This window comes from Lissotriton vulgaris, chromosome 3_1 (genome assembly GCF_964263255.1).
Source record: "Lissotriton vulgaris chromosome 3_1, aLisVul1.2, whole genome shotgun sequence".
NCBI classification, from domain to species: Eukaryota; Metazoa; Chordata; class Amphibia; order Caudata; family Salamandridae; genus Lissotriton; species Lissotriton vulgaris.
This window is the reverse complement of record NC_141689.1, coordinates 407,948,457-407,974,831: the sequence shown is the minus strand read 5'-3', so window position 1 is coordinate 407,974,831 and position 26,375 is coordinate 407,948,457. Positions and strand designations below refer to the sequence as shown.

Genomic DNA, 26,375 nt, shown 5'->3' with positions numbered 1-26,375 from the left:
CCGCAAATTCGTGCGAATATGCGATTTGCTTTTTTGCGGCGTGTTAGTTCGCAAGGTTTTGTGCGTTTTAGCGAGCCGCTTGTAGTGCAACGGCACGAAGTTACCCTCACAGTCGTTCACGGGAGCGGCCATCATATTTGCATGACGTATTTCCGTTTCAGGGCGCGATGTGTAATCTCGCAAAGTGTGCGGGTCGCTAGTACAAGTTCGCGTGTGATCGCGAGGGAAATCTCGCGCAAACTTACCCACGCGGTCGTGAAGGGGCGCGGCCATCTTGTTCCTCATTCATTGCTATGGTTCTGGGCATGCTTTCTGTATCCTCTCTGAATCTCTGCCATCCTTTGCTTGTTTGAAGTTTTTTTTGATCTATTTTACTTATTTTCTATCCCTCTATTTCTCTAGCTCTATATTTGTGTGTTTTCTGCTACTTTGGATTAATTTTAAACTACTTTTTTAAACTCTTTTCTTTTCTTCTTCCCTAATCTATTTCTTCTTTATTATTTAGCTTCCTTTCTGCCCAGAACATGGTAAAGGGAGCCGGGAAGCATCCTGAGAAGGAGAAGGGTCCCGCACCCCGTGCCCGGCTCCCGTGCAGGCGTTTGAGGGGGGAGCAGGTCACAGCCCGGGAGATCTTCAGCGCGGAGGAGGTGGCCGCATTAGTTTTTTATGTTCAGCGCCGCCTCCCCAGGACCATCATGGCAGGCGGCAAGATCGCTAGCAGGTACGGGATCCGGGAGCGCCGGAAGCGGTGGGAGAAGGTGTGCCGGGCCATGTACCAACACTCTCGGGTCCGGCGCACCTACAACCAGGCCACCCACCGTTGGACGGATCTCCTGGACCAGGAACGCGACTTGATCGACCTGCTCGGCCTTGAGATAGTGAGTAGTAGTAGCTATTTCTTCACTACTCTGTTTTCTCCTGCTCTGTGTGTTATTATATTGCAAATTTTTGTTTTTACCAAGAGAAATAATGCTGCTGATTACATTGTAGGTAAATTATATTTCAAAATCTTCTGTGCATTTCAGGTGCACTGCTCTCCTTCTCAGTAGCGTTGCTACTATGCTTATTTGTTTTCAATTTTGTCTTTATTTCATTGGCCTGAGAAATTATGTATGAGTGTAGTTTAAAGAACTGCGTAATGCTAGACACTAAGGGTCAGCTTTTTAATTACAGGCGCATCCCTGCAAAGTAGCAGGGATGCGCCAGTAATTGTGCGCCACGCCACCACCACCCATGGTGCGCCGTATTTACAATGCAGCGCACCATGGGCCCAAAACGTCACCGAAGCATTACGCATCTGTGCCGTAAATGCGGCACATTGCTGGAGTTGCGTCGCAACGATGGCGCAGCTCCAGCAATGCTCTGGGGGGGCCCTATCTCCCCAATGCTGCGTCAAGCCGTACCTCTGCTTCAATCAGGCGAAAGGTTTTAGTCACGCATCATTGTCCTAAAAGTGACTGATTGAAATCTTGTAGATTTCCCTCAGCCACTTTTAGGATGCGTTACTGTGCAGGATCGCCCTCCCTTGCGCTGGAACGCCCCCTGATGGCGCAGAGCTTTACAACGTGATGCATCTCCCATATGCGTCATGTTGTTAATATACGCCGCACCATGGCACCTCTTTTGTTCTGCCGCTGCGTCACAAAAGTCATGCAACAATGGAGCAAAAGAGCCGCAAGGGGCTTCTAAATCTGCCCCTACAGACTCAAGTCAAGTCCTTCCTTTGTACACCTGGCAATAAGAAGAAATAGTGGTGGAGGATTGATAGTTTGAGTATTTTAATGACTGGTTAATGTAGTAGGAAACTTTTAGTGTTGTCGCTGATCTGCAATCACAATGGACTTTGTCTGTCACTTCGTGTGCTGCGGACTGCTGCCTGCCAGTCCTAGGCGAACCTTTTTAGTAGTTTGTTTAGTGAGTTAAATAACTTTCAAAGTCGACGGTCCGCAAATCAAGCAATACTAATATCGTAGTAGACCACATGAGATAGGTCAATATATCCCGTGGAAGAGTTGTCTATTTGCTATTTCGCCAAAATATTTTGTTATTGTTCTTTTGAAATGTTTGATTTGGTTGACAAATATCATCCATGTTTTCTGGTCTTTCTTTCTTTCATGTTGTACATCAGCTCCCCCCAGGGGCAAGAGGGCATTGGAGGAGGCTGCTGCTGCTGCTGAATAAGGCCAGGATCGGTCAGGCGAGTACATATTTTTTCCTAGCGTTCCTCATTAGATTTTTTGTAAATCGTCTTTGATTTTCTTGTAGACTGTATCTAAATTCTTATCCTGCCTTGACTATGACTCCCTGTGGTATTACTAGATTATTCTTATTAGTCTGTCTGTGTAGCTAACTAAGATTGCACATTTGGCAAAAGGTGTAAAACGAAACTCCCATTCTAGTCAGCAATAGCTCTATGCACTGAGTGCAGTCCTCTGGGATTGTCCATAATGTCTTTTCAAGTCTTCTAAATGTTTATGCTTTGACATTTACCAACAATAAAAAGGTGAATGACCACCAAGAAAGAGTAAGATACTACTTTACTTTTGGTTTGGATAGGAGGACAATCCATACTACTACTGTTGCAGGGACAAATCTGCACAAACAGAACTAGGGACACTAAATAGTGCATTGTTTATCAATTATAATAGGCGCAGGTAGACTTTCCACATACCTCAGTGATATCAGACTTTGAAGAACCCCCAATCTCCTTACTGACTAGATAGTGTGGCAGAGTCATTTAGCTCCCGAATTCAATTATGATTGATCCCCAATGATGATTATCTAACGCAGGACAAGAGTACAGAGTCAGAGTCCAGAAGTGTCAGAGGCACGGACTCATGCTTGCAAATTGCAAAACCTTTTGCTCATTCACTCATGACCAAAAACCACAGAATCTATTTAAGTTTTAAAGCTTTATTAAAGTAAAAATATTTATTAAAATCAAGCTTGTCATAAAACATAAACGTTTGATTAAAAATGGAAAAGTGCTTATAGTGATTTATTTCACACATTTATTGTGGGCGAGCCGAGCCGTCACCTGGTTTGAACTTTCATTTTTCTTTTTGGTGCTAAATCGTTTAGTCCCTCTGTCCTAGTGGTGATGATGATGATTTGTTCTTAGAAGTGAAGCTTCTGTCTGTTATGAGAAAAATGGTGTGTGTTAAAAAGCAAGCATTCCTCAGTTGTGCCAAAAAGTGCAGCAAGACAACACCCTTCCCTGAAAAAAGGGACATTTTTACTTTAGAGTAGACAGTCACAAATTATTAGATTGGTTTCTGTATTCACATTTCTTCATTCCTAGACATAATACTAGTGAGTGGTGTATATCTATGACATCTAACTAACATTCTTAAATGTACTTTGTAGGTGGAACATCTGTTGCTGGGCTCAGCGCGGAGATGGAGGAGGAGACTTCAGGGGAGGAGGCAGTGCAAGTGCCGGATGAAACTGCTGTGCGGGTTGCCACGGTAGTGGCGGGCAGTGGTAAGCTCTTATATTCCGTACTTATTGAGTTTGCAGACTGCATAGTGTGCTCCCCGTGAGAAAATGTAAGGTTTGTCCAGATGAGAGACATGAAGATGAGTGATTGACATATAGTTTAAATGGATGGATGCCTGGATCATGGTACTATCTGACTCTTAGATAGCATATGTGTATCTAGAGAGAGTAGACGGTCACTGGATGAACTAAGTGTTACTTTGTAGAGCAAGTAACACCGCACCCGCAAGTCCGTCCCAGTGTAGGAAAGGCAAGGAAAAGAAGTTGTAATTTTGTCCGAATACTACCATGAATAGTAGCAGTAGTTTGTATTGCAAGCACAGCATATATCCGGATATTACGATGGCCACTCACTACCTCTGTTAATAAGTTTAGTAGAACTCGGTCATTCATGTGTGGATGTATCACTGTTCACTCAATAAAAAGCAAAGCACATAAAGTCATCCCATATGTAAGCAAATACATACCATGTGCAGTGATAGATAATCAGATTATTTATCTTCTTCATTTTCCTTTTGTAGTATTCATTGGCACTGTAGGGTGAAAGTTAAATTAATTAAGCAGTAGCCCTTGTAACAGAGTATTCTCAGTGCCACCCATAATAGAAAAGTAAGAGCATCATCACCTGCATGTACTGGACTGGTACAGTAATGCAAGTCTGTCCCACTCATCATGGCGGGCGTCTGTTTTTCTCGGTTGCAAGTTGACTGCGCTGGCATTATGCCGGCTTGCAGAACTTAACGTACCAATTTTGCTAAAAAAGAGAGAAGAAGAAGACTGGTGTACTGTCATAGTTGACTCTAATGGAGTGAGTCCATAGTGCTCGTAGAATTGATTCATTAAAGTCCCACTAATGTTAGAGAAAGGATGAAGAAGTGGGAGGTTAGATAGATACTGGCCACAATAGTTATGTACTGCGCTTGCAATTTGCTAGTTCTACTGTGACACACCACTTTCTGCTGAATCATTTTGTGTTAATCTTAAAGAGCATTGGTTACAGACTATGTCTTTTTCTTTCTTCATATAGATGCTCCTTCCAAACCAACATGGAAGGAGCTGGCTAGACGGGCCCGGCAACGGAGGCTGGAGGCCACTGTCACCAAATATCGGCGGCTGGTGGCCCAGGAGGAGGAGGACACGCCGAGTACGTCTACAACATCTACGGCGACACCTGCATCCTCCTCTGCGCTCCCTGGGTCAGCCAGTCAGCGCAGCAGGTCTCCAGCGGTATGGAGCCGGGGTACCGCAGCCACCCGCCACCGCTGAGCAGCAAAGAAATCAGCTGCCCCCCACAGCAGTTACAAAAAAAGAATGCATCGCCTTTCCTTGAGGGTCTCCTACCTCGAGCAGGAGCTCCTCAACACCAAAACCTGCTCGAGACCCTCCGCAAGGAGCATGCCGACCTGGCCCGGAAAGTCAACAGCAGCAGCCAGCAGTAGGAGGAGACTGTCCCTTGCCCCTTTTTTAAAGACTTCTGGGGGGTGGGAATTGGGAGTTGGGTTTTTTGTACTTTTCAACGGACATTCGTTGGGGTTAGGGAGTGGGGGTGGCTTGGGTCTTGCGGGAGATTATTTTTGTTAGGGATATAAATATACTTTAACCTTTATCTTAGCATACATGGTTTTTTTACTGCTTTTGAGGCTGGTGGGTGGGGGTTTAACAGTAAGTTTGTTTTCCTGAAACTTAAGTGGTATCTTGATTCAAGTTGTGTAATTAATTGCCCAAATGTTTTCAAAACTAAGTGCCTCTCACAGAGTAAGCAAATTTAATAGTCCTAGGACTTTACTAGTACTAGCGTCAGTCTCTCGTCTCTCCTAATACTCCATTATACTTCCTCCCTCCAAACGCTTATCTTACCTGTAATTTGTGTTTGGAAATAGGGCTAGGCACAGGGCTGGCTGCACGGCAAATGGCGACTAAGGTTGGCAATCCTGGGCGGATGAAATGTCATCATTGCGGTGGTACTAGTGGTGTTACACAGTGGCAGTTGCAGCATCTGAAAAAAAAAGAAAATGAAACCTTGTTTGTCCTTACTGTAGCATTAGAACGGTACAATAGAGAATATAGCAGGTGACAGTACACTAGAACAGTGCCACAATGAAGCCTAACAAATGGTAAAGTATTGAAAGTATAACTAGTACTTGCGTTGAATTTCTTTGACATTGGCTACTACTACAAGAAATAGTACAAAAGTGAAGGACACAGCAGCGTAATAATTTGCCACGTCTAGGAGGAGGATGTTCTTGATGACCAATCAAGTTGATGGCGCACATGAAAATCTGCTTTCATTTGCCAATAGTGACTGAGTGTCAAGCTGAGTAAGAATAGAATATATCCTCGGATTCCTTCACCAGCCTGTTGCTATGACCTTATCCTCGCCAGCAAGTGTGTGGAATTATTGCTGTCATTTAGTCACACATCAATCAAAACCACACAGCCCGGGGGAAGAGGGTTAGGGTTTGGAAAATGGATGGGAATGGGGAATTTTGGGAAAATTTTGTTAAGAGAAGAAAAAAAAAGCACAGCATGGACAAACAATAATTGAAGATAAAGAAATCTTTGGGTACAAAGCTAACCATAAATCTTTTAAGTGACCTAAAGGAAGTGCATGCACCACTGCATGCATGGTTACTGAAAAGTAAGTAGTACTTTCGACAACAGTGAATGAAAGAATGAGACAGTACAGGGCTGCAGTACTAATTATGCGTTTTCACTTGCCTATCTCTGCACTCAGAGAAATACTACTTACATTAAATTAGGTTTAAAAAATAGCACAAGTAAAACCTATAGAATGGCTGTAGGGATGAATTTAGAAGCAGAGATCAAAGAAATACAGAGTCACACTCATAGAAGTTCACAGCAATAACATTACTTAAAAGATAATTAGAAAAGAACAGATACTGTATCTGTATGTTGTAGTTGTCCTGTTGAATTTGGTAAGTTGCATGCATCAAACCATTCCTCCTATTAGCGGGACTCCTCCATTCCAGCTGACGCTCTGTCATTCAATGTTGGTGACCAGAAGACACCCTGTCCACTGCCTGCCTGGCGGATGCTGAATTGCGGCTCGCTAATGTGAAGCCTGACTTCATCCTTTTTTTCCCATTGCACAGACTGAAACCCGGCCTGTAATTATTGATGGAAAAACAGGAAGCGATATTAGAACACCACTGACAAATAATTATAAGGTATGTACGCTGTGTAGTGCAAAAAGTCAGACTTTGAGTTTCCTAATAGACAGTACAATATTTTTGAAAGTGCGTACTCTGTCTGAGTCTCCTTTTGAAGGATAAATAAGTATGGGCAAATTAATTTAGCGGATCTTTCCCCTCAAGCTAGGTGTACTGTAAACTGTGTTTTAGAAAAAAAATAGACCTTCTCAGCAGTGCTGCCAGACCCTTACTAAACCCAGTCGCAAAAAGGTAGAAGACCCCCAATCAGATCTCAAAAAACGAGGCCTAGTAGAAAAATGGTGACAAAACGTACTTTGAAAGTAAAGTAGGCCCAAATCCCTCCTTACCCACCGTGGATTGTATTCAAACCACTTGCAAGCAAGCAAAAGTATCCATACCCAGCATCGCTCCAAGACTCGCAAACCCCCCCACAAACAGCCCCCACCCAAACACATGCAATAAAATACTGATAACCCTAACAAGCCCTAAGTTAAGAATGGTGGCAAACGCTTTCTTTAACTAGGGCAAATCCCCCCTTTCCCACCATGGATTTTCTTCAAATCACTTGCAACCAAATTAAACACATTCCCACGAGTGCTCTAAGACCCCAGAACCCAGTTGCAAAAATCTAGAACACCCCCAAACACATGGAATACTGCTGCTAGTGCTAACCCTAACGAACCCTAAGTTACAAAAAGTGCCAAAAGGCTTTTCAGCATGGATTTTCTCCAAACCACTTTTATCCGGTATTAGACCTTCCCAGCAATGCCCCAAGACCCAACAACCCACCCGCCAAAAAGCACAACACCCCCAAACAGGCAAAAAGCAAAAATGGAAAATCTCATACTTACAATATTTTTCGGCCTTCTTTCAATTCTGTCCAAACGCGCTGTGCAGCTAGGCCCTAACTCCCCTTTTCCACCATGGATTTCCTGAAAAACAAATGCAATCAAAATTAGACTGTGCCAGCAGTGCTCCCAGACCCCAAAACCCACGCACAAACACCCGGAACCCCCCAAACAGCACCTCAAAGACAAGCAAGTCAGCAAAAACGCAAAAATAAATTTGCCTCCGATTTTGTCCAAACCACTTTTATCCGGTATTAGACCTTCCCAGCAATGGCCCCAGAGCTGTCAACCCAGGCGGAAACTAGTAGAAGACCCCCAAACAGCCAAAAAGCAAAACTTCAAAAATGGGCACTTAGAAATTTTCAGGCAAATTTCCAGAATCACTCCGCGCGCGCTCTGCAGCTAGGCCCTAACTCCCCTTTGCCACCATGGATTTTCTTCAAACCTTTTGCAATCAAAAGTATCCATACCCAGTAGTGCTCCCAGACCCCGAAACCCACCCACAAACACCAGGAAGCCCCCCAAACAGGGCCCCGAAAATGCTAAATTGAGCGAAGTGTCAGAAAACGCAATAACTTTTTCCTCATGGATTTTGTCCAAACCACTTTTATCTGGTATTAGACCTTCCCAGCAATGGCCCCAGAGCCGTCAACCCAGGCAGAAACTAGTAGAAGACCCCCAAACAGCCAAAAAGCAAAAGTATGAATATGGGGACTTAGTAATTTTCAGGCCAATTTCCAAAATCACTCCGCACGCGCTCTGCAGCTAGGCCCTAACTCCCTTTTTCCACCATGGATTTTCTTCAAACCTCTTGCAATCAAAAGTATCAATACCCAGCAGTGCTCCCAGACCCCGAAACCCACCCACAAACACCAGGAAGCCCCCCAAACAGGCCCCTAAAAACGCTAAATTGAGCGAAATGGCAGAAAATGCAATAACTTTTTCCTTATGGATTTTGTCCAAACCACTTTTATCCGGTATTAGACCTTCCCAGCAATGGCCCCAGAGCCGTCAACCCAGGCAGAAACTAGTAGAAGACCCCCAAACAGCCAAAAAGCAAAAGTACAAAAATGGGGACTTAGTAATTTTCAGGCCAATTTCCAAAATCACTCCGCACGCGCTCTGCAGCTAGGCCCTAACTCCCCTTTGCCACCATGGATTTTCTTCAAACCACTCGCAATCAAAAGTATCCATACCCAGTAGTGCTCCCAGACCCCGAAACTCACCCACAAACACCAGGAAGCCCCCCAAACAGGGCCCCGAAAACGCTAAATTGAGCGAAGTGTCAGAAAACGCAATAACTTTTTCCTCATGGATTTTGTCCAAACCACTTTTATCTGGTATTAGACCTTCCCAGCAATGGCCCCAGAGCCGTCAACCCAGGCAGAAACTAGTAAAAGACCCCCAAACAGCCAAAAAGCAAAAGTATGAATATGGGGACTTAGTAATTTTCAGGCCAATTTCCAAAATCACTCCGCACGCGCTCTGCAGCTAGGCCCTAACTCCCTTTTTCCACCATGGATTTTCTTCAAACCTCTTGCAATCAAAAGTATCAATACCCAGCAGTGCTCCCAGACCCCGAAACCCACCCACAAACACCAGGAAGCCCCCCAAACAGGCCCCTAAAAACGCTAAATTGAGCGAAATGGCAGAAAATGCAATGACTTTTTCTTTATGGATTTTGTCCAAACCACTTTTATCCGGTATTAGACCTTCCCAGCAATGGCCCCAGAGCCGTCAACCCAGGCAGAAACTAGTAGAAGACCCCCAAACAGCCAAAAAGCAAAAGTACAAAAATGGGGACTTAGTAATTTTCAGGCCAATTTCCAAAATCACTCCGCACGCGCTCTGCAGCTAGGCCCTAACTCCCCTTTGCCACCATGGATTTTCTTCAAACCACTTGCAATCAAAAGTATCCATACCCAGCAGTGCTCCCAGACCCCGAAACCCACCCACAAACACCAGGAAGCCCCCAAACAGGCCCCCAAAAACATGATAGTGAGCAAAAAGGCAAAAACTTTTTCAAGTCTGGTTTTGTCCAAACCACTTTTATCCGGTATTAGACCTTCCCAGCAATGCCCCAAGACCCGCCAACCCACCTGCAAAAAAGCACAACACCCCCAAACAGGCAAAAAGCAAAAATGGAAAATCTCATACTTACAATATTTTTCGGCCTTCTGTCCAAACGCGCTGTGCAGCTAGGTCATGACTCCACTTTTCCACCATGAATGTCCTAGAAAACAAATGCAATCAACATTAGACTGTGCCAGCAGTGCTCCCAGACCACGAAACCCACCCACAAACACCAGGAAGCCCCCCAAACAGGCCCCCGAAAACATGATAGTGAGCAATAAGGCAAAAACTTTTTCAAATCTGATTTTATCCAAACTACTTTTATCCGGTATTAGACCTTCCCAGCAATGGCCCCAGAGCCGTCAACTCACCCGCAAAGAAGTAGAACACCCCCACAAGTGCAGAGTCATTCTTCATTGGGCGTAATCCAGCCATCTGCTTTGAGGGAAATAGGAGTCTGGAGGAGGAGGATAGAGGAGCATGTTGTTGTGAACTTGTGAACCTGAGGAATGCAGACTGCGGCACCTTCAAATCAATAAGCAAATAAGTGACGACAGTTCTGTTGATGGGCTTGTTTTTGTGATTAGGTGATTAAAGTTTTTATTTATATTGACTTTGTAAAACAAAGAAATACATACACACAGGAATAAAAGTGAATAAGGACGAAAAAGAAAGTTATTGATTCATTGGCTCATTTTCAGGGCTCGGTGTCAGGGAAGAAGAGTTCGTCTTCATACTCTGCGAATTCAGGCGGGAGTAGGTCACCTAACAGAGAAGAAATTCCCTCATCTAAGATGCTGTCCTCCTCGTGTTCTTCCAGCGTGTATTCTCGTACTTTGTAATCTGGTGGTATGAGGTGCTGATTAATCTTGATCATTGTTAACCTCTCCACATTTTTGGGCGAGAGGCGGGTCCTTTTGCAAGTTACAAAGCCACCAGCAGCACTGAAAACACGTTCAGAAGACACGCTTGCGAGTGGGCAAGACAAGTAGTTTATAGCCAGGTTGGAGATCTCTGGCCACAATTCGTTTTTCCCATGCCAATACGCCAATGGGTCATCATGAACATAGACCTCTGTTGAGTCATTCCCCCTGGGCATAAAGGATGAAAGCTAGGCAAAATGGGTGCAGGCCTGAGAACACTGCCTGCCTTCAAAATGGCCCCTTGCCCCCCAGCACATAGCCAGGGCCTGCCTGTACCAGCACTCAAAATGGCCACCGCCCACATGGCCAGTCCCCAACAGCAGCCATAAAAATCGAAAAACACACAAATATCAGCACAATCCCATGCCATTCATGCCCTCCATGATGTTTACATTAAAGAGACCCCACAGAAAGACTCAGTCCATGCAACACTCACTACCCCTGGGCAAAAGGCCCCAACAGCAGCCAAAACAGCAGCCCAAAAAATTGAAAAACACACAAAAATCAGCACAATCCCATGCCATCCATGCCCTCCATGATGTTTACATTAAAGAGACCCCACAGAAAGACTCAGTCCATGCACCACTCACTACCCCTGGGCAAAACGCGCGGTCGCCAAACTCCTGCGGGAACCCGCAGCAAGATCCAAAATGGCGCAGCACACGCAAAATATCGAGAAAAACAACTCTGCAAACGCTGAATGACGGTAAGTGAACGCCGCACGCCACAATATTGTATCACCAAGCAAAAAAATCCGCTGCGTGCGAATTTGCGGATTTTGGGCAAATACGCGAGAGTTCGCAGACTGCGAATTTACCGAAAATCTGCAAATTCCGCGAGCGGAACGGATTTTACGCCCATGCTTAACCGTCAGCAAGAGGATCACGTTCAGACTCCTCACCCACGCACACAAAGCTCTCCACGACCTTGGCCCCATGTACCTCAACAACCGCCTCACTTTCTACACGCCCCCCCACCAGCTGCGATTGACCAGCCTCGCCCTAGCCACCGTACAACGCATCCGCAGAACCACCACCGGAGGAAGATCCTTCTCCTACCTGGCGGCCAAGACATGGAACTCCCTCCTCATCCACCTGCGGCTGACCCAGGACCACCTTTCCTTCAGGAAGCAAATCAAGACCTGGCTTTTCGAGCAGTAACGGACCCCCCCTCCCACCCCCCCCCCAGCGCCTTGAGACCCTTCCGGGTGAGTAGCGCGCTTTACAAATTGTTCTGATTGATTGACTGATTTGGCTACAATTTATGCACCAATTCTTTACCCCAACTTCAGCTTTAGCAGGCTCTATCCTGTATCCCTGGTCCTTTCATATGGGGGGAGGGGTGATTTAAATTTCTCAAGGATCCATCAGTTGATTCTATCAAGGGGGCTTGAAAACAAAACAGGCCCCTGGTGGCTAATGCTATGGCCAGCTGTAAAAGTGCTTTAGCCATGATGGATCTATGGCACCTCCAAAATCCAGGAAAACAGAATTTCTCATGCTTCTCGGCAAAATACAATAAAGATTCCAGGATAAATTTCTTCCTGATCTCCCATGTCTTGCAATGAGTATATACAATCACATTCAGAATGCCTTCTCAGACCATGTATTATTAAAACGGTAATAGCTGGAGCAGGGCCAGATAAAATGCCTAAGAGATGGTATTTTAATAAAATTAACTGGTGCACAGAGGTAGCTAACAAAATTAGTGGTTTCTTTGTTAATAATACAGATACTGCCTTGATAAGCACAGTGACCAGGAGCCTGCTTTCTCCTTATCTGCTGCCCTGCTCGTTCTCTGACCCTTTATAAACAAGAGGCATGTGAACTCGCATTGAAGCCCCGTCCGTTTGGCCCCACCACACACACTAGCGCTATGAAATGTATTCCCGCCCTTTCCCCACTATGATGGACAGCTTACTCAAGGGACTTCGGAGCTTTTTGGCGCGGTTCCGAGCCTAAAGGCTCCGAGGTCCCTTGAGTAAGCTGTAAGGAGAAAGCAGGTTCCTGGTCACAGAAACTACACGGGGATGGTGCTCAGGAAACTCATGGATGCAGAGACCTCCTCAAGGATACAGCTCATTTTCGACAGCAGATATGGGTGTAAAGGACACTTGCCCAGCCTCGACCTTGCTCACAATTTTTTAGGGCTTATTAATACTTTACAGAATTTGAGCTTCAACTCAAGCACCTGCTTGATTTGTATCTGTAAGTGCTTCCTGTTGAGGTTTAATTTTTGTGACAGGAGTATTGTGCCAGAATGAATCCTGCCCTGCGTATTTGCCCACGAAGACTCCACCGTTTTGTACAATACCTCTACTCAACTGGAGTACTTTCTACTGGCTAATCAGTAAGTGCTCCCTTGTTGGGTAAATGTATAGTGCTTTTACTACACTTCAGCTGCGTAAAGGGCCAGAAGATGTGTCTCCAGTGACCATGTGTGCCTGTACCAAACTACGTGTTTGTTACAGGCACACATGGTCATGGAGACACATCTTCTGGCCCTTTATGCAGCTGCAGTGTAGTAAAAGCACTATACATTTACCCAACGAGGGAGCACTTACTGGATTAGCAAGTAGAAAGTACTCCAGTGCAAATCGCAAAAAAATCAGCGATTTCGTAGGAAAATCTGCGAATTCGCTGATTTCTTTGCGATTTCGCGGAACACAAATTCTCTAATTTCGCCCATACTTAGCAAATATGGCATACCTCCAAAAGACGTGCGACGAGAGAGAATACACAGGGAGATTACTTGCGTGCCAGGCAAAAGAGAAGCAGGTCCAAAATAAAATTGAATCCTTAGAGATGAGCAATCAAAAGCACTATTAACCAGGGAGGCATTTTTGAGGCACTGTAAGAACATTTAGCAGACAGATCAACAAACACTGCCAGACCACATTGTAAGCTTTCTTGACAATCTGCCAATCCATCACTGAACGGAGGAACATTACTTGAAGATTTCACTATTGAAGAAATAGATATAGCAATAGGTTCAATGGCTAATTGCAAAGCGACTGGGAAGGATGTATTGCCAGTAAAATTCTACAAAAGGTTTGCCCCAACGTACAACTCCTTAAACTTGCTGATCACTTATTAAACGGAGGAGTACCTCCGGCTTCCTTCCACACAGCTGTGGCAGTCAGCATTCTGAAGAAGGGATAAAAACAGGGAAAATATCAACTCCTATAGACCATTAAGTCTTCTTAATGTTGACTATAAGATTTTTACAAAGCTCCTTACAAATAGGCTTAATAGAAGAGAAGGCAACCCTCTACTAATACGAAAATCTTAATAGAAGCATTGGATTATTTTATTAAGAATAGTATGGAGGCTCAGGTGTTGTTTTTAGATGCAGAGAAAGCTTTTGATTTGGAGTCCTGGGGCTGTCTTTATTTAATCCTTGCTAGATTTGGCTTCTTAGAAGGATTTATAAAATAGTACAAAGCTTCTATCAGGGTTCACAGGCACAAATAACAATCAACTCTAGAAAGGTGGGCACCTGCAGAATAAGCAGGGGCACAAGGCAAGGGTGTGCCTTATCCCCTATTTTATTTGCCCTACTCATAGAACCCCTGGCAATAGCTTTTAGACACCAATTGCCACACACTACACCCCTTCAAGGTATGATCAATATAAAACTTTATGCTAATGACATTGTTCTATTTTTAAATCCCACAGAACATACTCAGGAGGACATTTTAGTGATCTCTTCAGCATTTCAGGAGATAGGTGCCTATAAAATAAATAGGGCCAAGACAGAAATTCTGTTATGTAACTGCTCCGCTGATACTTTACTGCCAATCCTCAGACTAGTATATAACTCCCATATGAAGAGATACCTGGGGATGTCTGAAAGGGTAGTGGAGCTATATATTTTGAACTATGTCCCCCTGGGGCAAAAAGTTAAACTCTTAGGGGCCGATTCCGATTTCTGCCGGAAGGCCTCTGACCCAGGTTCGGAGCCCTTACGACCAAATCGGTCAGTGCCAGCCGGATTCCTTTCCGACTGAGCCATCCCGATGGGCTCGGTTGTGAAGGAATCCGACTCGGATTTCCGGATTGCAGACAAGCCTGTCCACAGTCCAGAAATCCCCCAGTACTCCCCCGGTCGCCTCTGTGCGACCAAGGGTTTACGATGTCAGCTTTTCACTGCCTTTTTGTGCCCGTCTGTCCGGCACAAAAAGGCAGTCGGAAGCTCTATCTGGGGGCACCCAGCAGGTCCCCCATGGATATGAGGCCCGCAGATGGTGCCCTGGGGGCACCTATGGGGCCCCTCCATTGATCCATGCACCCAGTGGCAGGCACCTTGGAGTTCAGACTATAGAATGTAGGCATGAACTGCACATCTGCCTCCTACATTGCAAGCATGCTTTCCGGTCGGAAAGCATGCTTGCATTGTAAGCATACGAATGCGACCAAACCCTGTTCGGTCGCATCGTACTAGCAGGGCTGTAACCGATGACAGCAAGTTGGTCGGTTACAGCACCTGTCCGATGTCAGACCGACTTAGGTCCGTACCACATCGGAATAGGCCCTCAAGTATCAAAATGGAATCAACTTCCAATTTCAATAATATGCCAGGCGGCACTTATACGGATGACAATCCTACCACTTTTCAACTTTCTATTTTCAGCAGCCCCATGTGCACTACAAACATCTTTTTTTTAAGAGATGGATAATTTGTTTACATCTTTCCTATGGGCCAACAAGGTACCAATACAAGCATTAGCCACTTTAAACTACCCAACTGAGGAGGGAGGATTGTCCCTCCCAAAGATTAATATCACACAAATTTGCACATAACAACCACAGATTTTATACCCACCTGACTTTCCAGAGATGGATAACTTTTTTATGGATAAAATATTAAATGAGTACAAAATTACAGACCCAATGAGGATAGTCAAGAACCTGAAGAAAGTGTGGTATAAACTTCTCCAATGGATTTTTAAACAAAAAACTCAATTGTTAGCATTTTATGGTATCCCCCGGCTAAATGGCTCCACAAGATTGGCTCATCTCTACACCGGGGAGGACAAGTTGTTGCAAACCAGTTTATTAAAGAAATGGGAGGAGAACGGGTATAGGCAAGTGAGAGGCTTTATTAACTCAGATTCCTAGAACAAGTGGCCCAAGATAGAAATTAGGCTGCTTCACTCCAGGGACATGCTTAAATGTTCATTTTTCCAAATCAATCATTTTTTAGAAAGTATTGACATTAGAGCGTTAATAGCAAGTTTAGAATTAAGCGGAGCACTAGAAACCACTTACCAACGGTCAGTAAGCACTTAGGTGAGAATTTTTAATGATAGCAAATCTACCACTATTTATGAAAAAGCTCAAGATAAATCGCAGAAAAAAGATGGTCTGCCGATCTATAGAGCAGTGCAGAAAAGAATTATTAAACTTAATGCAAAAATAATTAGAGGTGCAATTGTAAGTGAATGCAATTTTTTATGAAATGGTTAATATATTGGACCCCATCATTTCTACATAATATATACCCTCAGATTAAAGATAGGTGTTTTCGCTGCTCCAGGGAGGGAGGAGGCACTGGGTCTCATATTGTCTGGATTGTCCAAAGATCAAACACCTATGGGAGGAAGTTGAGAAATATCTCAGAACTACTAAAGGACAATCCCTAACTATTGATAACTACACTGCAGTTCTGGGATGATCTCCAAAAACAACGATGAATAAAATACAAGAAGAGTGTGTATTTATATCAGGCCTGGTGGCAAGATCATTAATTTTGCAAAAGTGGCTTAGCAATACTGTACCCACTTTCCAAGCCTGGAGAGCTAAACTCTATACAGTTAAATAGCTAGAGAGATGTTATGCTTTAAGATTAGGGTCTCTTACAAAATTCGAGAAACGCTGGAATTCCATAGGAAATTAGTGTGTGATCAGGGTAAAAATAATTTTTAATTAGGAACTGTGCAATTTACGACTTTCTTTTGATATTTCTGTTTTTATGTACTTTTAATTTTGATTTGTTCTAAGATTGATCTATATCTGTGGTAAGATGTCAACCATAATTTATATCGAGCACTTAAGAACTTTACTCTGTGTATGTATATTCAATCATGAATTAAACTCTCAATATCAAAATAAATAAATAAATTAAAAAACTTTCTAAAAGTCAAAAACCTGATCCCACCATTAAAGAGGACTTTTCACCTCAATTCCAAAGACACCAGACATGGACTGGTTATCTCTTCCCATTTAGAAATGACACTTATAAAATTTAATACCGCACCTCCAAAGTCCGATGGGAAAGATAGGCTGTGCAGAAATGAAAAACGGGTTTAAGAGTTTTTCACTACCAGGACAAATAAACTTTAAAAATGTACCGGGTCTAATGCCACCCTTTAACCCTACAAATCACCTAAGTGTTACCCCTACCTGCACCTAACCCCTTTGTTTTTAAATACAATGCGGCAGATTTACAATAAGTGGCGCATCCCTGCATATTAGCAGGGATGCGCCACTTATTGTGCCCCATGACTCCGCCACCATTGATGCGCTGCATTTACAATGCAGCGCATCAATGGGCAAAAACGGCACGGATGCGTGATGCATCTCTGCCGTAAAGGCGGCGCATTGCTGGAGTTGCGTCGCAAGCGCGACGCAGCTCCAGCAAGGCTCTTGTTAATGCTGCATCAATCCTTATGGATTTTGACGCAGCGTGGACCCCAAAGTGACTGAGTGAAATCTTGTAGATTTCACTCAGCAACTTTTAGGAGGCGTTCCTTCGCCGGAACGCCACCCCCCCTGCGCAGGAACGCCTCCTTCTGGCGCAGGGCTTTACAACGAGACGCATCTCCCAGATGCATCACGTTGTAGGTACCCCGCACCATGGCGCATCTTTTGCGCCGCTGCGGCATCACAAAAGTGACGCAATGGCGACATAACAGGGGCGCAAGGTGCTTGTAAATCTGGCCCTATATACTTTTTCATTATTAAAAAAAATATATATAATTACCTATGTTGTCAAACACGATGGGGTAAAGGAGGCATGGTGAAGTTAAAAACTCATTATATGTACTTACCTGCATTGTACTTACCGCTGTAAAGACTTTAGGGTAAAGGCAATGTTGGGTAAAGACTGTGGCGTAAAGGTAACACACAATTCATTGCTTCTATTACAACAGGAGATAATTCTAAGTGTATATTTACAGTTCCTAGAACTTCCCATAAATTACTAAAAACACGCTAGATGGTCAGTACAACATAAAAAAATGTTTCTGAAGAAAATGTTTACATTGTCTAAATGAAATAAATGAAGTGAATATAAACAATAACTTACCGCAGTAAGAGCAAATTCTAAAAGCATCCAACTATCTGTAAAATATTGTGCAAGACCTAGGCCCAACATTTTGATCAACATGTCCAGAACAAAACAGGTGGTGTAGAAGAAATCCAGGTATCTCAATGCCAGCTGCATAGTTTCATTGTTCTTTGCATATTTATCATCCATTGTCTAAATGAAGAAAAAACATTAAATTAAGTTATATCCCAAAAGTTTGCTCAGTAATGCCTTTTTTTCCTAACAAAAGATATCCTGTAAGGAAGTGGAAACTGTAATTTTAGGAAATGTTAAATTATGTTTTCTCAAATGTCATTGCTAATGTAATTGTTGATGTCATAAGCAATGTAATGTTATGTGTATTTGTAAAGCTCACTATCACCTGTGAGGGTATTCTATCAATAGAGAGTGGCTAGTGCTGCCTAGAGTAGCTTGGCAAATTGAGAAGCTAGGTCCTTGGCGATGTCATGAGTGAATAACAGTGCCACAGTGCTACTTCAAATAAAGTGTTTTCAGTGAAGTTCAAATGTTTGTATATTACAGAGAATTATTGCTTCAAACATAAACTTTACTCTGCCTTTATTCAGGTTTATTTGTAAAATGTACTAGAATGCAATGATTTACTTGGTGAATGCCTATTCTACTTGTCTAACGCACATGAATTTCACAAGACTTTTAAGAATGCACCAGAAGCAGTCTATCTTAGCTAAAATGGTATCAGAGCATGCGACCTAACATTGTCATTTTAGGTCTCCCTGAGCCACTCCTGGTACTATTGGTCAGGAGTATCTAGTCACTTTACCCATGTGCTGACACCCAACCATAAATGTCAATGGCATAGCCCACTTGGGAAATATCCAATGGATTTGTGTACAAGTTTTAAGGAAGCTCAGATGAAAAAGCTGAGTTGATCAAATTCTTAATCATTGCGACTCACGTACATGTGATAGCTGGTAAACTGTCCAGACATGCTCAACAATCCATCAATAGTTGCTGCAAACAAAATCTACGTCTTTCATGGATTTAATTTGAAATATTTCTGGTCCAACCATGTGCTAAGTGCACAGTTATAGCTCCATGTTGGACATGTGCCCTTTATGTAGGGTTATCTGGTATTCTGTTACCTTTTTTGCTGAAATTTATTTTTGCTGCCTATAGATCCCAATGGACTTTAATCCTGCTAACCAGTGGAAAAGTGCTTGTACTCCTCTTTTCAATATGTTACAAGTTATATATATACCGGATGGTTATTTATCTTGCCTATAGGTCCCTAGTACATAGCACCAAGTGTACCCAAGGGGGTAAATTAAATACTACCAATGGGTTGCAGCACTTATTGTGACACCCACTGCAGTACCTCCAGGCCTACTATTGTAGCCTGGAGGTGCAGTTTGAAAATTGCATATTTGGCCTGTCTAAATAAACCCTTTTGACAGGACTAAACCTTCAGTTTTAAATATTTATAGGACACCCCTAAGTTGGCCTAATTGCCCATAAAGGCAGGGTCCATGGTATTTAAAAGCAGAACATGTAAAGGTTTAATTCTAAACATGTACTAACAGTGACTTCCACCTTAAATGTATTTTGACTGTAGCAGGGCTGGATTTTCCATAGTGAAGCACTGAAATGCAGCATTCAAAACCTATACAGTATGTCAAAGAATGGGACAATATATAACATAAGAAACACAGGGGGTCTATTTGCTAACTGTTAAAGCTACACTATCATTTCAGAGTCGCCTAGATCTCAACGTGTGTGAATCACAAAGATAGTGAAAGAATGAAGACATAGATAAAAGGAGTGGACTCACAATTAAAGAGAGATCGATACATTATAGAATATCCATAAGTGGCTGACCAGTCCCAAACCGATGATATAGGGTTTCCATCAAAGAAGACTTAGTGATCAGTCATATCATCTGGCCAAACCCAGGTGTGTGAAAGGCTAGTCCCTTGATCATAGGGACTGAACCACACAGTGTTGATATCTTAGGATTTGGTCCACCAATATTCATGAAAAATCCGTAATGACTGATCTCTTGATGGTTAGAAAAAAAGGTGCAACACAACAGAAAATGTGACTTAAAATAGGATGGGATGCCCTCCTTTGTACAACTTTATTCTATGGACATGACATGCCTCCTAATTAAAAACAGAACAGTGCAAGAAGACAGTAACAAATATCTGCCTGTAGAAGGGCCAACATGTTTCTGCCTAATGGGTATCTAATCCCTCCGCATTCATCAGGGCCTCTGTTCTTATACTCGTTGCACTCTTACTAGTGAAAAAGGTTCACCACCTTCACCATGAAACCAAAAAATGTTAATGAACTGAAATGGTTCAGAACGGTACAACCTGTAATGACCATATATTGTCCCCCTCCGACTCACTCGCACTATAGTGAATCCTACGAAGGAAAACATACCAAAATTAGCAATGTATTTAATTGTATCAATTCTCAATACAATGTGTCCACCCAAATCCACCAACAATTGTGTGAAAAAGAAGTATATTGCATGCTCACCCTGACTGATGGGTGAAGCTACCTCACCTCACCTGGACGCCGCTCAGGCATAGGAGGCCCGCACTGGTTTAGGGAAGAAAAGAGGAATGTCGCATAATAAAACTAAAAATTATTAGCCTATCACTATGCATCAGACTCCTTTCTATATTTATTACCCTATTTCCCAGGCTTCAAAACTGAAGTGAGTCAATATTAGACCCAGTAAATAGGGTAATAAATATAGAAAGGCGTCTGATGCATAGTGATAGGCTAATAATTTTTAGTTTTATTATGCGACATTCCTCTTTTCTTCCCTAAACCAGTGCAGGGCCTCCTATGCCTGAGCGGCTGGGATAAAACCAGGTGCGGGTCGTTAAACTCTATATCTCTTGGACCCCCTTTCTGAAACTTCTGTTGTGTTTATCAAAGAATGGGACAAGCCAGAAAATGAATTAAAGAACTATTTTAATAGTTATTAAAACTCCAATTCAATAGCAAAGTTATATTTTTCAGAATATTATGGAAAAGTAACTTTCTGAAAGTCTGCTTTGCAGTGCCTAATGTCCCTGGAAGTTAAATCAGCATTTGTTCTCCCACTTCGGCTAGCCTGTGATTAGTATTTAAATAGGTATGAATGAGGCGTGAAATTCCCCCAGGAGCAAAACAAGAGGCTGACCTAAATGGCAGATATTATCCCTCTGAACCTGATAAAATGTGTTTGGGCTTGAGAAGATAATTTTTTACATGAAAGTGGCAAGTTCTGCTTCAATATCATATCATGCTTGACAGTTCTGCTGGTTTTTTTAATACAACATTTGAGGTGCACTTCACTGGAGGGAAACAAAATGGCAAAACAATTTGTGTATATCCACTGAGGTTGCTGAAAGCTCAGCTTTGTTATACCAGACCTCTTTCACTGAGTTTGTTGGGGGTACAGGAACTGCCTAAAACTGGAATTTATTGGTAGATGTGGGAGGACACAAGGATTACCATAGTGTGCTTCCCCTCACACACATACACACAAGAGTGAGAGCCCAAGTTGACTGTGGCTGAAGACATTGGCCATCTTCAAAAATGTAAATGTACAAACACTGTGGACGTACCCACTTGATGAGGAAGAGGTTATGGACTCATTGCAGTAGTAACCAGTGCAAAGAACCATTAGGTTTTATTAAAAGACCCCTCACATACCAACCTGGTTAGTGTCATGCTTGGGGTCTCAACCGGGTGGTCGAATGCCACCCGGTTGTGCTACGATGCCTGATTACAGCGGAGCTGGTGTGGTGTATTAGTGTGATGTGATAACGTGCTGGTTAAAATATGTCTGGGAATCCTTGCCAAATGTGTTAATTTGTGGCATCCGAGGATATGTTAAAATACAAGAGCTCAACTAATTGAGTGATTTGACTCATAGTTGTCTGTAGTAGGACTACATCTTTCAGCCCAGAAAGATATTAGTATGTACCCATGCTTGGGTACATACTAATATGCCCATGCAAAACCCTGTACACTTGGTGCAGCTCCATATGTATAAGCTGATAAGCTGTATTCTTTGGGCCTCATTTATGAGGCTGTGCGTCACTTTTACGCCGCCGGTGCGTCACTTTTTGTGATGCAACAGTGGCGTAAAAAATGTGCCTCGTTGCGCCATATCTAGGTAGATGCTTCACTTTGTAAACCTTTGAGCCACATTATACCTGCGCCAGGTATAATGTATGCAAGGGGGGGCGTATTGACGCAAGAAAGGGTCGTAGAAGTGTCGCGGTGAAATCTATGAGATTTCACTGCATCACTTCTAGGACGCAAATGCGTCAATATCTTACGCCTGCCTCACAGCAGGCGTGAGACTGACGCAGGCCCTTTCACATGCTGCTTACCCCATTTGAAAGGACACATTGCTGGAGTTGCATCACTTTTGTGACACACTCCAGCAATGCGTCACTTTTGCGCCATACAGATATGTCAGATACACTGACGTATCTGTAACTCCTTGCGACATGATGCGTCATATTATAAATATGACTCATGAATCATGTCGCAAGGAGGGCGCACTGAGAAGTGACATATCGCTGCTTTCACGCAGCGATGCATCACTTCTCATAAATGAGGCCCTATATGCTCAAGGCAGCATGAACGGCGTGTCTAGCATCTTCTTCTTTCAGTATCGGGCCCTGTTATGTGTTATTTAATGCTCAAAGAAACAAATTTAAAATTCATACATTAAAATTGTGGTATTCTAACATCAACATACATGGGTTGAAGAAATGTATGAATTTTAAATGTGTTTCATTGAGCATTAAACTAGAACAGGAATAGTTTAATGTATTAGATTAGGATTGTTTTCGAGTATATGCTTGAAAAAATGTTTTGTTAATAGTTTTATGAAAATGATTTTAACTGAATGAGAATAAAATGTTGAGAGACACAAGTAACTTCAGTGCTGTGCAGTAATAATTACCTAAAGTCACGGTTTGAACACTAGTAACGCAAGATTAGTGTGTAGACCAGTTGGTCACAAAGTGAAAGTTAATGACACAGAAAGGAATTTCTTTTGATACTGTCTAAACATCGAAGTACAGATTGGGGGTTCCCACCTACTCTGCAGCCAGACAGAGACCCAAGATGATTGCAACAACCATCTAGATTTTACAAATTACCGCAACCCATGGCCTAACAGCTTGTAACTGGAGAACGCCATCGAATCTTACAGCCAAGCCAAACTTTAAGAGGGGTGACTTCTCTAGTGACATTGATTACATATTACATATCTCTCGACCTTACGATCTTGCATGAGACAAAGAATATTGAAATTACTGATAACCTGGAGAGCAACCACCTACCGTTGCCCTTTCACTACAAAGGACCCACATCATGGATCGAGCTTATATGGGGTTACCATCACTTAACACCGTGGCCCTAAGCAACAACAGGTGCAAAGTAAAGCGGGTAAATTTTGCAAGCAATGATCCTTCATTGAAAGAGGTGTGTGGTGCTGCTAAGAGCGCACTAACTAATTGTATAGATCAAGCTTGCACTCCCCTGGATGGCTGCGGAGTACCACGCCTCCGAGTAGCCAGGGGACGCTTCACTCCGCCCCTCAGCAAGGTTGGTCCGGGGGATGGCTCCGGAGTACCACGCCTACGAGTAGCCAGGTGGCGCTTTACTCCGCCCCTCAGAAATGGCGAGCAGCGGTGTTAGACCTGAAATCATTGGCTTGAGTCTCTCCTCCATTTTTTCTGTTTGCCTCCACTGTTTTGCTGGATAATGCTTTGGGCGCCGTGCCACTGCTGATCAGTGCCACAGAGCAAGTGCTCCCGATGTTAAATTGATGTATCTATTGTATCCATGTTTGGCTTATTTGGTTTACTGTCAGTCCCTAGTCTAGTGCACCAGTTGTGCCGGGGCTTGTAAATCCAAATGCCGCTCGTGGGCTTGCAGCACGTGTTGTGCCACCCACAAAGAGTGGCCTCGTAAAAGAATGTCTACGGGTCGGTCATTGCGAGACCCACGTGTAGCCCAGTGCTGTCACGCAGGCTGCGCAAGTATACCTACTTGCCAGCCCCTCCAACCTGCCCCTGACTTCATGTTAGTCACCCCTATGGTAGGCCCACGGGCAGGGTGCATTGTAAGCATAAGGTAGGACACGCCTGACCAAGTTGGTATGTCCTAATAGTGAATTACAGCCATCTTCGTTCTTCACTATTGCGAGGTAGCCTGCTCTCCATTAGTTAGAATGGGCCGCCGGGATTATTAATGCTATGATCCTAGTTGGCTCGGGGAGCATGGTGCAATGTCGAGTTTGGTATCCCTGAACTCGGGGTTTAATTACGCATCTGTTGGTATGGATGGGTTTTGGACTCTGGGTTCGAAAATAGCACTTTTAGAAAGTGTCTATTTTCTTGTCTAACCATATCTGGTTTCTGCTGGTCTTGCGTGTGTGTGACAGGAGCTGGATGGCTCCAGGGGTCTGGATGAGTCAGTGTCGGATGAGTGGGACATTTGCGTTGAGAGTAGGGGGAGAGTAGTTGCTGATAGCCTGCCCTGCCTGATACAATGCTGGCTCCACCTCCTGCCAAGCGACTGATAGCTCTGCTCCTGCCAGTGACAATGCTGGCTCCACCTCCTGCTGGGCGTCTGAGGACCCAGCCCTGCTCAGTGAATAAGCCAGGTGCTTCTGCCTGGCTCCACCCACAGCAGACCCAGGATGTTGGGAAAGTCCCCTGCATGGACAAAGGGATCAAAGCCGAAAAGGGGTATAAGAGAAGGACCCCTGAACTACGAAATCAGATCACTTCTGACAAGGAACCCTGTAACCAAGGACAAGAGGCCTGCTGATCTGAGGACTTGCCTACCCCTTCTGCCAGTGTGCTGTTTGTTGGGGGAATCCTGCAGTGCTTCTTTATTTTTGCCGAGGAACCAGGAGAGAGGAACTGTGTGTGTACTCTCACGCTTGCTAAGAAAATCTCCAAGGACTGGAAGAGTGCCAGTCTCCTGCTGAAGTCACAGGGCTAAAGGACTTCATCTGCTTAAAGTGCTATTCGCTGGAATCATGAATCCAGCACCTCGGAAAGAGCCGGCAACCTCGACGCCGACGGACGTCGCCGAATCCAGCTCAACATAGTGGGTAACGGCCCCAGTGTCCCGCTTCCTCGACGACCGGCCGCCGGGCCCGACTGACGCCAGCAGCAACGCCAGTGAGTGGGAGTACGGCTCCAGCTCCAAGGGACCTCGTGTCTGCACCGCTGCTGATCGCATCGCCCTCGTGCCCTCTCGACGCCGTGAGCGCTGCTCACTCTGTGCAACCGCATCATCGACAACGACGCCTGCTGAGGCCTGATCGACACCGAAGACGCGACGCCGGATTGCTCGACGCCGCTGACCATCGTGTGCTTCATTTTCCAAAGGTACTGTGTTGTTGGGGGTCCGTGTGACTCCGGGCTCGACGTAGCGCTCCTCGCGGTCGACGCCGAACCTTTGGATTAACTTTGCCTCGACGTCGTTTAGCCCCCGTGTGGGTTACCCTGTTGCTAAGAACTGTATTGCCAAGAAGAAGATTTGCTTTGATACTAAAGACTCTTGTGCTAAAGAACACACTACCTTTGAACTATCCTTTTTCCCTTCCCAGAGCATTTATTAAGATTGTGTACATTTTTGTCGTTATCTGGTCTTGTGCTAAGCCTTATATAAAAATACTTATTTTTATAATACTACAGTGTCGTGTCCATTTGTAGTGTATTCACTTTATTACTGTATGTGGTCATAATTGCTTAACACACAGCCTCTGAGATCAGCCTGTCTGCTCTGCCAAGCTACCAAGGGGGTGAGCAGGGGTTATCGAAGGGTGTGATCCCCTTGCCCTGACTAGAAAAGGTGTGTCCCTATTTGTCAGAAGTGCATACCTCTGCCAACTAGAGACAGCCGGTTCTAACAAGCGGCGTCTAACGATCGGCGGTAGTGGTGGATCTTTCCTTCCCATCTTTGCCGTTTTTTGCCGTCTGGCCGTTTTCCACGATATCTGTAATGCTCTGTATGCTGGGTGAGCCATGCTCTGCTTACATGCTGCATGGCAGGTGATTCCGGAGGTTCAGCGGCAGCAAGCAGCATGTAGGCACAGAGGCATAGAGGCACAGATAGTGGATACGAAACCCAGTAAGACTCACAAGCGGACTTTTAAAGCGGCAGAAAACCTTTTTCTCTTCTGCACAGAGGCGATGAGAACTCCTGCAGCCCAAGACTAACTGGAATTGGAAGTAAGAGGGGGCAAAGGGCGAAGGGCTAAAAACGAAGGAAGTGCTAGGAGTGGGAAAATTCCCCCTTTGTTTTTTTCCCCATTTCTCCTCCATAGCAATTGAGTTCTGAGGAGTGTCAGGGGTCGACTAAGACAAAGTCATTTATAGTGGAAATCCCTCCTGGATATTTTTCCTTGTTAAGCGTCATGTCTGGCTCCCTGAGATGACGAAAAGTTCTCGCATCGCTAAAGCCAAAGCCCGCCGATTGTTGGCGAAAGAAAAGAGAGACGCTAGAGAGGCCAAGAAGGCAGCACACTTACT

The 26,375-nt window shown here is 44.1% G+C and overlaps 1 protein-coding gene across 1 annotated transcript in view; it reads right to left on the bottom strand.

The window, feature by feature from the left end:
* Positions 1-25,929, bottom strand: part of LOC147726518 (sodium channel protein 1 brain-like) — a 653,937-nt gene extending 628,008 nt beyond the window's left edge. Inside the window, exons 1-2 of the mRNA XM_086963477.1 lie at positions 25,882-25,929; positions 17,824-17,997 (exon numbers count right to left, since the gene is read on the bottom strand). Coding sequence (XP_086819603.1) covers positions 17,824-17,997; positions 25,882-25,929 — 222 coding nt within the window. The remainder of the gene's footprint in view (positions 1-17,823; positions 17,998-25,881) is intronic.
* Positions 25,930-26,375: the final 446 nt, after the last annotated feature.